General features: G+C 38.7%; 1 protein-coding gene across 3 annotated transcripts; it reads right to left on the bottom strand.

Annotated features, from left to right (window-relative positions):
• Positions 1-1,385: 1,385 nt before the first annotated feature.
• LOC149851398 (DHBP synthase RibB-like alpha/beta domain-containing protein) lies at positions 1,386-14,305 on the bottom strand. Of its 3 annotated transcripts, XM_090000575.1 has the most exons (9): positions 14,000-14,305; positions 12,753-12,868; positions 6,547-6,600; positions 3,878-3,902; positions 3,651-3,773; positions 3,397-3,560; positions 3,232-3,301; positions 2,718-2,816; positions 1,386-1,731 (listed from the first exon to the last, which is right to left on the bottom strand). In XM_090000575.1, the coding sequence occupies exons 1-9, from the start codon at positions 14,204-14,206 to the stop codon at positions 1,687-1,689; spliced, it is 903 nt and encodes a 300-aa protein (XP_089856701.1). In that variant the 5' UTR covers positions 14,207-14,305; the 3' UTR covers positions 1,386-1,686. The 3 variants fall into 3 exon arrangements, with proteins under 3 accessions (XP_089856701.1, XP_089856713.1, XP_089856706.1); XM_090000587.1 differs by lacking the exon at positions 3,878-3,902 and having other exon boundaries at positions 3,710-3,773; XM_090000580.1 differs by lacking the exon at positions 6,547-6,600 and having other exon boundaries at positions 14,000-14,304.
• Positions 14,306-14,536: the final 231 nt, after the last annotated feature.

Here is a 14,536-nt window from a genome sequence, read left to right as displayed (position 1 = left end):
CCATACTTCAAGGTGCACCCAGTGTTCCACGTGTGCAACCTCAAGCAGTTCCATCTAGACGATGGAGATCTAAAACGCGGTGTATCACAACGCGCACCCATTATGCAAAAGGCCCCCGCAGCACAACGGGCCGAGAAGCGCCTAAGTAAGATCCTTCGTCACAAGGTCAACTAGCGAAGCAAAGAAATATCTAGTGCAGTGGGAGAAAACAGTGTAACCAACGTGAGAACCTGCATTCCAAATGAACAGCAGCTACCCAGCTGAAGTCAGGGATTACCATGAAACAGATGGCGCCGACGGCACATGATTTTAAGGAGGGAACATGTTCCCTTGCGACTTACATTGTAAAGTTGTGCTTAGAGTTTGTTTTGTTTTTGTTGAGTCTGATGTAAGCTGCCCAGTTCAGGTGAATCAATACCCCGAAGGGGCAACCCGTATGCTTGAGTTGTAATAGCCCTCGAGCAAAATTGTGAATGAATTAAATGCGTTGAGCTTTCTTTTGTTCACCCTCGTTATGATTGCTTCTTGTGATTGCAATTTTTCTCCCTCTATTCTTTTTTGCTCTCTTGCACTCTGATTACAAGCTTCCGCAACTGGCAAGCGAGCTGACAAGTAGGCTTGCGGTGGTCAGGAAGGACCGTCGCGCAGCGCTGGCCCATTGAAGAAAATAGGCTCGTGACAGCAGTAGAGATTCTATTTGGGTTCCTAAACCCAAGTCCAAAGGATCTCATGCGTGGTTTGGGGATCAAGAGGGGGGAGCAAAAAATCAGTGAAGGTGGCTTGAGATGGAAGGCAGGAAGAGGAGATGACATCGAGTTTTGGTTCGACCCATGGTGTGCAGTGGGTCCCATCTTTAAAACCGTTCCAAGCAGCACCCAAGAGGTCATGTATGAATCCCTGGAAGGAATCCAACTCTGTGATGTTTTGAGAATAAGTGCTGCATTGAAGAATCAGGTGACAGCTAGATGGCTAGGTCTGAACTGGTGGAAAACCCCGGAAAGGGGCTAGATCAGAGTAAACATGGTTGGCCTTTTCAGTCACGATTGGCACATGGGGTTCTCTATCTGGGATGAGACAGGAGCTTTCACTGAAGCTAGTTGTTTCACACAACCAGAAATAATAGCTGACAGAGAATGGAGTGGATGGAACTCCAATCTTCAAACAGTTGTTTCCACAGCGAAGGTCATTGTTGAAGGCGGGAGACCAGACTTGGTAGCCAGACTCAAGAATTGGATGGAAGGTAGGGGGGCTAGAGCAGGAGTCCTCCAAATACTGACTGATTTATGCTGTAAATTCTGTAGATTCAATATAGTATATGTGTCTAAACATACCAAATATTTGCCCAATAACCTAGCTAAATTAGCTATGTCGGGGGATGAACAGTAGTTGGAAGGATCGTCCCCCTGATTGGCATCCTCTCAAGGAGGCTTTTTTATGTAAACTGCTTTATACATGAATAAACTGGTAGGGATCCACCCAACCCCAGCTTGCCTATCGAAAAGAAAAAAGAAAAAAAAGCTTTTACATCACTTAAAAAAATTTATGTGGGAAAATAAATAATTGCATACTATCATTTACAAGCATTTACACAAGAACTTGATGCAAGTTTTGGCTGAGCCTATAATACAGTCGGAAGTATAAGATGCATGAGATAGGCACCTTTCTCTGTTGTAGAGATGTGCAGCATCAGTCTTCATCACTTGGTGAGACCATCCAGTCAAGCTTAGGCCCCTGCATGATGAGACAAATTAACACTGCAAGTGAGAAAAAGGTGAATATCCTACAATCTACAATAAAGTCACTATGGGGCTTGGTTCTATGAACATGGAATCCATCCCAGGGATGGGGCATCAACTAGTTAGCAGCAAATGTAGTCCAAAGTTAGCTGCCAGGTGATCACATCACACGCATATACCCAACACCACACATAATAATAAACCACTAACTCAAGGCAAAAAGAGACTGATTAAGAGCCTACTGGGGAAGCTCAGTAGCATATCATTTTCCTTTGCCTCTTAAGATTACAGCTTCAATTATGCATATCATACCCAAGACCGGCACTAGATGCTAGGTATGCAGAGCAGGTGATCTACTATGGGAAGAAAGACTGGATTGAGGCAAGAAGGTATTATAGGCCATCAGCTCAAAGCTTCTAAGGTAAAGCAGCTTTACTTGTTCCACAGAGTAGATGCTTACATTGATTTTTGCCTGATAGTCCGAGCAGTTCCTCATAAGGCTCCAAGCCTTCAGATCAGATACTCAAGCCCGAATACTATAAACCCAACTTAGGATTCACGGTGATCTCAAATGTGTGAAAAGAACATGTGTCTGTGTGTACTTATGAATAATACTTGTGCTCTTTATAGTGACACATTTATTGCAGACACTAATGCAACTTAATCATCATTGTGAATTTTCTTGATTTTGAAACTCCCTATCAGGTACCTATCATGCCGCAGGTTGAACCCGGTGTCGAATGTCCTTTCTTAGACCAATACATCACAACCTTAAACTGGAATATGCCCCAAATGTGCACTTGAATTCAAGCATAAATCATCAATATAAGTGGACAACAGTGGCCACGGGCTTGATCAACCTCTCACAAATGGGAGGATAACATGAGAGATTGGAAAAATTGAAACATAGCCATGGTGTGGCGAATAGATGGCAAATAGAAAAAATTGCTATCTTCAGGATTTCAACATAGAAAAGTTTACCTTGCCTTGCCGGATGATGGTTGGTAAACTTCCTGTCATATCCACTATGGTAGAAGGATCAGCAACTCTGATCCCTCCATCAACAATAAAATTAAGTCCCTGAAAATTACAAGGCAGGGATTTAATCAATATTTCTCATACTATATAAAACCATAAATTTCAGGAGGTCTAAATTTCCGCTAGGTACTAGACAAACCCAAAATACATTGGAAACTATCTGCATAGCCCAAACAAATCAAAAAATTCCAGCATGGCTACCCCAGGACCACCCATTGTTTCTATTAATCATAGTTAATAATAGAATCACTCAAGTTGGCAAATAGTAGCATTCTCATTAAGGAAACAATTCAACCTGGAATATTATCAAAACTTTTTCTTCCAAAAATAAGAAAAAAAATCTAGAAAATGGTCATCTGGTAAAAACAAGTACTGGCAATCATACAACATGAATCACAAGGGAAGTGTCACTAGGTTAGAAATGCAAACTTCATAAAAGAAAAGTCTAGAAGCATACCCTTTCTCCATAGATGTCAGCCATTACAGCAGGATCCACCATCCATTGATCTTCTGTTGGTGACTTTACACTGACCAAATAAGACTAGTTGCATATTAGGAAAAGATAGAGATGCTACTTGGCAAGAGGACATTCACCGTGCAAAGGTAAATCTTGTAGTAGAACCTTGTGCAGATCAGAGGCTGATCTAGCTTTTCCAAAATTGCTTGACATATAACATCGTCAGGCATGCGAACTCCAACAGTTTTCCTCAAAACACACTTAGCTACAGTCCCATAAAATGTACACTGCTTCGGCAATTCTTTGCTTGCTGGAAGGATGAAAGTATACTGTACCCAAACAACATTCAAGTGACAAATCTAAAAGTGATACAAAAACCAAGAGTTCAGATGCATATTAAACATAGTAATCATGCTTACAGGCCCAGGCAGGCAATGCTTGATAGCCCGAAATATGCTAGTTTGGCCATGATTATTACCACAAGGAAATCCCAACGTGTAAGTATCAACATCATGAAACGAGCGGCATAATATACTGAGTGGCTGCATAAGATGTATAAATGATGAGCTTCATGAATGCATGCAAACATGAATGCTCTATATCATTCAATAAACTGTACAAGCAACAAGAGTTATATTATTCTTGCCTTTGAAGCTTCGATATCTTTGATTCTGCAGAAAAATAAGCACAATCATGTTAAACATCCACAAAATTGTTAATTTGTATGATATATATATATACATATATATACACATTATGTGTATATGTATCGGGTACATATATATGTATATATGTATTTTTTATTTTTATGTCATGCATGTAATAGGTTATGCATATGGTTTTTATTGATTTAGAGAAGGCATACGATAGAGTACCTAGGGACGTTCTCTGGTGGACAATGATGAAGAAAGGTGTTTCCCTAAAGTACATTAGTATAATTAAAGATATGTATGAAGGAGTAGTAACCAATGTCCGCACTTGTGGAGGGGTGACAACCAATTTTCCGATAACAGTTGGGTTACATCAAGGATCTGCTTTAAGCCCTTTCCTATTTGCGATAGTGATGGATGAGCTTACGAGATCAATTCAAGAAAAGGTACCATGGTGTATGTTGTTTGCTGATGATATTGTTTTGATTGATGAGTCTAGAGCTGGGGTTAATGCTAAGCTAGAATTATGGAGACAGACATTGGAAGCTAGAGGTTTTAAGTTGAGTAAGAGTAAGACTGAATATATGGAATGTCGGTTTAGTAAGCAACGAAGTAGTGATGGGAGTGTAGTGAAGCTTGGTGAGCAAGAAATACCGGTGAATGATTATTTCAAATATTTGGGATCCATCATTCAAAAGTATGGAGAAATTGATGGAGATGTAAATCATAGGATAAAGGTTAGGTGGATGAAATGGAAAAGTGCAACTGGAGTGTTGTGCGATCGTAGAATGCCATTGCGGTTGAAGGGAAAGTTTTATAGGACGACTATTAGACCCGCTTTACTATATGGTACGAAATGTTGGGCTGCCAAGAGACATCATATTCAAAAAATGAGTGTAGCTGAGATGCGGATGCTTAGATGGATGTGTGGAAATACAATAAAAGATAAGATTCGGAACGAGGAGATACGTAAGAAGGTAGGTGTTGCACCCATTGAAAATAAGATGCGAGAGAATCGTTTACGGTGGTTTGGACATATTCGGCGAAGGCCTAATGATGCTCCAGTTAGAAGGTTGGAGAAATGGGAAAATATATTAGTTAAAAGAGGTCGGGGTAGGCCTAGGAAGACTTGGATGGAGATGATAGGAAAGGATATGAATGCTTTGAACCTCACCGAGGACATGGCATTGGATAGAAATGATTGGAGGAAAAGGATTCTTGTGGAAGACCCAAAATGAATTTCTTTTTTGGTTCATATCGCTGACCCCAATTGTTTTGGGATGAAGGCGTAGTTGTTGTTGTTGTTGTTGTTGTTGTTGTTGTTGTATGTAATAGGTTATGCCCTTCAGGGCCATTTTTGTCTTTTTCTATTGTGTAATAGGGCCTGCCCATTAGAGGCAGTTTTGTAAATCCTTTTTTTGTTTTATTTTACTTGTGGCCAGCCCAACGACTAGTTGGACTAGCCTCTTGCTCTCCCTTTGTTCTATAAATATGGGATCTCTCCCATAGTATTATTTATGCTTTTCTCAAGCATTTAGTGATAAAAAATTTTATTTTTACATTGTGTAGCCCTTTGGTGGCTTGTGCTTGTGTTACTCTTTGTGAGTTTGTATCTTGCCCCATAAGTGGCTTGTTGTACTTGTGCACACTTGTGTATTCTTGTAGCCCTTAGAGGCATCTATTTGTGCACTTTTTCTTGTTTCATTACATGGTATCAGAGCCTTAAGCTCTTGGAGTTTGTGGGTTCGTGTTCGTACTCATGGAAAGTGTGTTAGAGGTTCGTGAGTTCGTGTGAAAGCCTCTTGGTGGAACCTTCATCAACTATTCTTACTCTCTTCTCCCATTCTCTTCTTCCCTTCTCATTCCAATGGCTGACAAAAGAGTCGTTACCGTTGTTCCCATCAAGTTTGATGGAAGCAACTACAACATGTGGGCCTCAGTGGTGAAGAGAATCCTCATGGGCAAAGATTTGTGGCAACATGTTCATGGCTCTGTTCCTGAATCTCAACCTATTTTCACAAAAAACATAGTAGAAGAATACCGAGCATCTAAAGAACAATCACTTAAAGTGAAAGAGAGAAGGTTTTGTTGAACTATAAGAAAGCTTATAAAGAATGGGAGGTTAGTCATGCCAAGGGTCTCCCTCTCTTCATAGGTCTCTAACATTCTTGAATTTCATAGGGCGGATGAAGCATGGGAGTTTGTTAAGCAAACTTATACTCAAAAAGGATATCGCACATAAATGGCACTTAAGAGATGGCATCCACAATTGTAAACAATGAGATAAGTCCGTTAGAGAGTATTATAGTACTCTTAAAAGACTCTGGGACCAAATGGCCAAGTTGGAGCCTATTTGGGAGACTCCAAATGATGCTCTTCAAAAGAAAAAATAAATCCTTGATGAGCAACTTTTCCAATTCACGAGGGGTCTAAGACCCGAATTTGAACAAGTTTGGATCTTAGACCCAAGTTGGATCATTTTGATTGTGGGCTGCACATAGTCAAAATCTTGCTGAAGGCGAGTCATAGTGTATTTCAAGTCATATTCCGTGTTGCATCCTATCTCAGGAGACACGCCAGGCTTTTGGCATGACCCTGCAACATAGACTTACAGTAGTGGTATCAAAAAACCATGCCCTAAATGCAAAGGAATGGATTGAATCACCTTCTCAGGCGTTCCACGGCAGAATAATTCTTAACATCACAAACAATAGCATACCTGCATAGATAAACAAAAAACGTGCAGCTAAGGTCAGATTAAATCAAAGGAGACAAAGAAAAGGTCAACAACGACAAATTATGTGACCATCAAGGATTTGCATTCCACTGCTGCATTTTCAAGTTTAACCAAAGACATGGATAGACCCTTTTAGATAATATAAATAAGAAACCATGCAATTCCAAAGAGAAAAAAAAAAGAATTTCAAAAGTTCATTTTCACGAGGATACATACAAGCAATTCTCAGATTCACCCCAAAATCAAGTTGGCAAGAAGAAATTTTACCATAACCATCTAGGAATGGAAAACTGTTAAAATATGTATCGATATTTGTAATCTCATATATATATATATATATATATATATATATATATATATATATATATATATTCATATATTCATATATTTTCTTGTTCACCCGAAAAGGGTATTTCTGTAAATTCCTGTTTTACGCATATTCCATTTTGAAATATGCTTGTAACATTTTTCCTTTTTATTTTTCTTTTTATTTTTCCTTTTTTTTTCTTTTCTGTTTTTGTAATTTGTGCCACATAGGGAGGCTCCCCCAAAGAGTCGTTGGGGAGCCACATATGTGACCGTTGGGGGCTCCCAACGATTCTCTTGGGAGCCCCCTATGTGGCTCCTTTGTTTGCTTATAAATAGGGGCTTCCCCCCCCTTGTATTTATTATGGCTTTGAGTCAAACCAAGTGCTCCATAAAGTGATTCCAATATTTTTTAATGCCGTTGTGCATTTGTGAGATTTTGTGAGTTGTGCTTTTGTGCACAAGTGTTCTAAAGTGTTCTTATGGTGGATGTGTGCCGAGTTTGTTATCAAGAATAATAAGGTCTTGATCTTAGTATCTTATTTGAGATACTTTTGTTAAAATGTATCATTCGACAATTGTAATATTATATATATTTTATATATATAAAGGATAATACATATTCATATATGGTATATATGCATATGTATTATCCTAATTATATATATAAAATATATATTTATCTATTTATAGGCATAGGGGTAGTTTAGACATTTCACAGTTTTTACGCATATTCCATTTGGAATATGTTTGTAATTTTATTTTTAATTTTTTTTTTTATTTTTCCCTTTTTTGTGGTTTGCGCCACCTATGAAGGCTCCCCAAAGAGTCGTTGGGGAGCCCCCAACGGTCACAAATGTGACCGTTGGGGGCTCCCAACGACTCCTTTGGGAGCCCCCTTGGTGGCCCCTCTCTTATGTTATAAATAGGGGTCTCCCCCTTTGTATTCTTTACTCTTTGGAGGAGCTTATGCTCCATTGTATGGGGTTTATACCCCCTTCTTCCTTCTTCTTCAATAATATTCAACTTATGACTTTATGTCATATTTTTGCCCCTTGTGTGGGTTTATGTGTTAGCACATTATGTGCTTGTGTTGTTCCCTTTAATGGGTTTATTCACACTTCATGTGCATGTGTATGGGTTCTTTATTGAACCTAATGTATTCAAAGCCACTTTCTAACAACTTTTACATGGTATCAGAGCCTCATTGAAGAAAGAGGATCGTGCATCTCTTCATTTTTAAGTGTCTCGAAAAACGTGCCTTCAAGCTATTAGAGTTTGAAGTGGATCATCTTCTTCGGGCAATTCTTTAGAACCCTCTTTTGTCAAGAAAGACTTGAAAATCTTTTGAGGTACGTATTATTTTTTATTTTCTTCCTTCTCTAATGGGTGAAAAAGACTCTCACTTCTCCCTTGGTTTTAAACTTAATGGTTCAAACTATCATGTATGGGCCAGCAATATGAAAGCTCATATCAAAGGAAAGGGCCTTTGGGGGTACGTTCAAGGTTCAATACCGGAACCCGAACCCAAACTTACCATCATTGAAAAAAAAAGATATTAAGATTCTTGAAGGAGAAGATAGACAAAAAGCCCTAGAAAATTATTCAAAAAAGCATGATGAGTGGGAGATGAAAAACTTCAAGATCTTGTCTTGGATTTTTTCATCCGTAGAAACCAAGATCAACGCCAACATTATTAAGTTCAAAAAGGCCTCTGAAGCTTGGTTGTACCTTGAAAATACGTATACTTCAAGGGATTTATCACACAAGTATTACCTCCAAAAGAAGGCATTGACCCTTCAACAAAACGATTTGTCTATTCGGAAATATTTTGCCAAATTATCGTCTATTTGGGATGAGCTAGCTATGCTAGAACCAAAATGAAATGGAGAAGCAATTGAGTTAAGACACAAACAACTAGAGGAAGATTGATTCTTCAATTTTCTAAATAGGCTTAGACCCGAATTTGAACAAATTCGGTCCTCTCTTCTATCCGCTTTCACATCGCCCTCTATTGAAGATGTAATCACTAAGCTAAGTGGTGAAGAAACCCGTATGGGGATTAGTAAAAATTATCCTAGCATCCTTGCTACATCTTCTTCTCAAGATAATTGTGAAGGGGTTAATGATGTATCAAGACCCGGGAATAATATGAAGACCTACAAACCTACTCATTTCAAAAATCAATGTAAGGAGGAAATGATCGATATGGCAAAAAGAGACTATAGCAAATTAACCTGCCATTTTTGTAAAGAACCCGAGCATATCAAACCCATTTGCCCCAAATGGAAGAAAATACTTGTTGCGGATATGGCATCCCAACCAGAGGAACAACCATATTCATCAAATGGGCCTCTTTCCCTTCAACAAATTGTGGATGCTCTACAACCTCTTCTTCTCAAGGGAGGCATTTCCGGAGCCGCTATGTCATCATCTTCACCTCCCTATAACAAAATGGGTTGGCTGAACGAAAACATAGGCATATCATTGAAACAACTAGAACCTTACTCATTTCACAGAATATTCCGATAATACTCTGGGCTGAGGCGTTACATCGGTTTATCTCATAAATAGACTCCCATCAAAAAATTTGAACAAAGTTTCTCCATTTGAACGATTATATGAAAAAGAACCTAATTATAGCAGGTTAAGGGTTTTTGGATGTAAATGTTTTGTTCTTAATGATAAAAATGACAAACTCTCCCCCAAGGTCATTCCTTGTGCCTTTCTTGGTTATTCCGAAACTCAAAAGGGTTTTCGGTGTTATGATATTAAAAATGATAAACTATATGTTTCCAGAAATGTAAGTTTTTTGAAAAATCTTAGTGGTTTCGAAAAACTTGAACCTAACGACAAGAATGTAGACTATTCTTTTCTATTTGATCTTTTAACTTAAGATGATGAAACTAGTGATGATGAGTCAAATCAGAGTGGCTCAAGTAACAACGAAACCAGTCCTGAGTCTTCTTCATTTCATCAACATGTCAATGAGGAACCGTATTGAGATCCCATAACCTATACTCATAGAGATAGAAATACTTTCAAAAGTGCCCTTAAAAGATATGATGATGCTGATGGGACTACTAACCAAAATAAGAAGAACCTTCGTAGAACCGAAAGATATAGAAAAATCTCTTCTAGGTTCATCTCATATGAGTCTTTTTCACCTAAACATAGAGCATGTCTAAGCGCCATTCATTCTTACATAGAACCTAAAAACTTCGAGGAAGCATGAAAATGTCTTGAATGAATAGCCACAATGGATAATGAACTCGAAGCTCTGAGAAGAGCCAATACATGAGAATTTCAAGACTTTCCTAAAGGTAAGAAAGCAATAGGGTGTAGATGGGTATTTAAGATTAAGACTAAGAGTGATGGGTCCCTCGAGAGATACAGGGCTCGTTTGGTTGCAAAAGAATATAGTCAAGAATATAGGATTGATTACGAAGAGACCTTTGTCCCGATAGCTAGAATGGTCATTGTCCGATGTCTTATAATTGTTGTCTCAATCAACAAGTGGAACATCTATCAAATGGATGTTAAGAATGCATTTCTAAACGGAGATCTAATTGAAGAAGTGTATATGGATGCTCCTCCTGGAATGGAGTCTCCTCAAAGAAAGGTGCTTCGCCTTCAAAAAACACTTTATGGCTTGAAACAAGCCCCCAAGGCTTGGCATGATAGGTTTAATTTCGTAATGATAGAAAATGGTTTTTCATCTTGTTTTACTGATACTGTTTTGTTTGTTAGAAAATCCAATGCAGGGATTATTATTTTACTTCTATACGTGGATGACATGCTTATAACCGGAAGTGATTCTAAAAGGATTAACAGCATAAAATCAATTTTAAAAGATAGGTCTGAAATGTCTGACTTGGGATTTCTAACTTATTTTTTGGGTATTGAAGTAGCATACTCTCATAAAGGGTATTTTTTGTCTCAAACAAAGCTTGATGATAAGGTTTGTGAAACTCCTGTTATAGTAGGAGCTAAAATGAAAATTGATGATGGTATTCTTCTCTCCGATCCTACTCCCTACAGACAGTTTCTAGGATCGTTGATGTACCTGAGTATTACCAGACCAGATATTTCACATGCAGTTCTTACGGCAAGTCAGTTTCAGCATGCACCAACTTCTGTTCACATGAGTGTCGTATTACGAGTTGTAAGATACCTAAAGGGTACTTTAAGAAAGTTTTTTTGTCATCTTCTTCTGATTTAAAATTAATTGCTTGTAGTGACTCTGATTAGGGAGGTGACTCAAATAACAGTCACTCCACCACCGGTTTTTGTGTGTTCTTAGGTGATTCACTAATATTGTGGAGATGTAAGAAGCAACAAAAAGTTTCTCTCTTCGATTGAATCTGAATATCGTGTCATGGCAACTACTACCATGGAAATTATATGGATCCATCAGCTGCTTGAGGACATAGGGATCACTATTGAAGGGCCCACTAAGCTATGCTGTGATAACAAGAGTGCAATTTATATTGCCAAAAATCATATTTTCCATGAGCGGACTAAGCATATTTAAATGGACTGCCATTATGTTCTTGAAGCCTATCTAAAAGGAATCATCGATCTACCTTATGTTACTTCAGAATATCAGTTGGCAGATTTCTTCACCAAAGCTTTATGTGCACCACGATTCAACTTTTTCCTTGGCAAACTTTCGGTCATCATGCCCTAAGTTTGAGGGGGGGGGTTACAATATGTATCAATATTTGTAATCTCATATATATATATATAGAAAGAGAGAGATACATATACATATGTACTATGTATATATGTATATGTATCTCTATCTATATATATAAATATATTTATATATTTTCTTGTTCACCCGAAAAATGGTATTTCTGTAAATTTCTGTTTTACGCATATTCCATTTTGGAATATGCTTATAACTTTTTTCCTTTTTATTTTTCCTTTTTTTTCTTTTTTGTTTTTGTAATTTGTGCCACATAGGGAGGCTCCCCAAAGAGTCGTTGGGGGCTCCCAACTACTCTCTTGGGAGCCCCCTATGTGGCTCCTTTGTTTGCTTATAAATAGGGGCTTCCCCCCTTGTATTTCTTATGGCTTTGAGTCAAAGCCCAAGTGCTCAATAAAGTGATTCCAATATTTTTTATGCCGTTGTGCATTTGTGAGATTTTGTGAGTTGTGCTTTTGTGCACAAGTGTTCTAAAGTGTTCTTATCGTGCATGTGTGCAGAGTTTGTTATCAAGAATATTAAGGTCTTGATCTTAGTATCTTGTTTGAGATACTTTTACAAAAACATGGTTCTATTTGAATCCTATGTACCATATGGGAATTTCAAAATGTCAATGATAGGTTGCATCTTGCAAAAAGTCTGCTACACAGCAAGACCTATGGTCAAACTTGTTCACCACATACCACTAAAGAAATTAATAAAAAAAAAAATCAAAGATGTCAACATACTTAAAAAAATTAAATGTAACGTGAACAAATATCTGACATGGTGCATCATAAAGACATAATCAGATGAGCACAAGGTGTGAATTCAGTATCTGACATATCTGCCATGCCGATAGAGATGAAGGCCTCTGTGTGTCATTTCCATGCTCTATGTATAATGTTGGACGGACTGCAAATGTATCATTACAAGAAGACTTGTTTTATATACACACACAAGATGATTCCAAGTCCCAAACTTCCAAAACTTCAAATTAGGCAAGCATTAAAGGCATTACCAACAGTAGATCTGATAACCTTATGTAATTAAAAGTCTTACAAATGTGGCTGCATTTAAAAAATGCATACTACCAAGATACCAAAAGTAATTTGATAAAGATGCTGGATGGACGTACACAGTGTCGGTGGGAATTATACCAACTGCCCCATCTTTTAAAAGTTGAACGACCGGTTCTAACATCCAAGTATTTGCACCGGAATGGTCAACTTCAACATAAAATAGCCGATCCTCCTATAAATGAAGTTACCCAGTCAAAAGCTTGTTACAATCAATTTTTTTCTGAACAATCATCAACAAACATTTAAGATAGATCAAATTCTCAACTCAAGAGAAAAAAGGAAGCAGATATTACACACAAGATACAAAAGAAAAGGGCATACTACTCGTTACTCAACAATCTTGGAGTTGTAGAATGACTTGTACCATCTTTAAGCAGAACATTTTCTCATTCCTTAAAGCCACAACTTGGTTTCTCCACAAAAACTTTAAAATCTTTAGAACTCCGAAAAAACATCCATTTTCTGCTTTGGTTATCAACTACTTTTATAATGCACCAATCACGTGAGATAGCGTAAGGGCTTTGGAGATCCTCCCAGCGCCAACTAAAAATGAACTGCTTGTTGCTTTCTAGGCATGCATCACCCATACAATTCATTCAAGTGGTGGACTGATGTCAGTATTTCCATCATTTTGCACCTCAACGAAAACCATAAGCGACTATACTCAAGATCCACAACCATGTTTCAAAGCACCTTCTCAATAAAACAATTTTCTTATCTTTCAACTCTGATTCTCAACAGCAGAATACATTGTTTGGCTCGCAAGCAACGTTCAGTCTAAATAGCCATAGCTCTATATTAATCATCACTACCATACCCGTAAGAAGGGGCTCTTACATCTCTGTGTTTCCATGGAGTGGTCAGAATTTAAATACGCCCACTTACCCAAAAAAAAAAGTCATTCCTGTATGAGATTCAATATCCTAGATTATCCCATTCTTCCTTATCAAAAAAAAATGGCTTTAGGGATGCTCCACCCATTTAACCAGATAAACATGATAAATTGAGCTCTACTTGATTCAATAACCAGGAATTATCCTCCGCCCCGTGTAGATAAACATTTCCTGATATCCAATCCTAGCAGAATTTTCACCAAATCAAGAGGCCCAAAAGCTCCTCTTCAGTGCACTAAAGAATCAAAGAAACCTCACGGTTGGTGAAAACCGACCAGGATAACCAAACAGGCTCTATTCAGAGCTATCAATAACTGTACCCAATCCAAACGAAACCACACGAAATAGATCCGGGAGAGGAAAACCAAGCCAGGATTTCTAGGATTTACAGAGAGCGCGGGAGAGGTTACCTTGTTGAGGCGAGGGAGGGAGTATTTGAGGCGTTTAGGGCTCCGCTTCACCACCGCCTGAATGTGACCGGAGACGACCGTCCTGCGGCCCGCAGCTCGGAGTGGACGCGGGACGGCGAGGCAGAGGCGGTGCGCCGCCACCTCGGAGGCGGAGGAGGGCGGAGGTGGACGAGCAACGGCAACGGTGGCGTACGCGACGATGCTCATCTCCTGCGAGGCAACCGACTTCGCCGATTCTGTGGGCGTTGCCTTAAAAGCTGACGTTTGCCCATAATAAGGAAAGGAAGGCAGATACTTCACGACTCCTTCCTGGCGCGAGTCTTCCCTTATCAGCTTCCCTATCCAATCGTGGCTGGACATTGGATCGGATCACTAATTGATATCCGTTATACTATATCCTGATTCGGGCTCTCGGTCACACTTGCGAATTGTTAAAGTTAAGCTTCTCAAAACCACAGTTAACCCAAAGAGGTTAGCCTAGTTGTTTAGGGCCTTCGGCTGTCAGACCAGCAGTCCGGGTTCATGTTATTTATACAA

Source organism: Nuphar pumila, chromosome 1, assembly GCF_984573655.1.
Source record: "Nuphar pumila chromosome 1, dmNupPumi1.hap1.1, whole genome shotgun sequence".
NCBI classification, from domain to species: domain Eukaryota; kingdom Viridiplantae; phylum Streptophyta; class Magnoliopsida; order Nymphaeales; family Nymphaeaceae; genus Nuphar; species Nuphar pumila.
The sequence above is the reverse complement of the archived record's forward strand: the minus strand, read 5'-3'. Positions and strand labels throughout refer to the sequence as shown.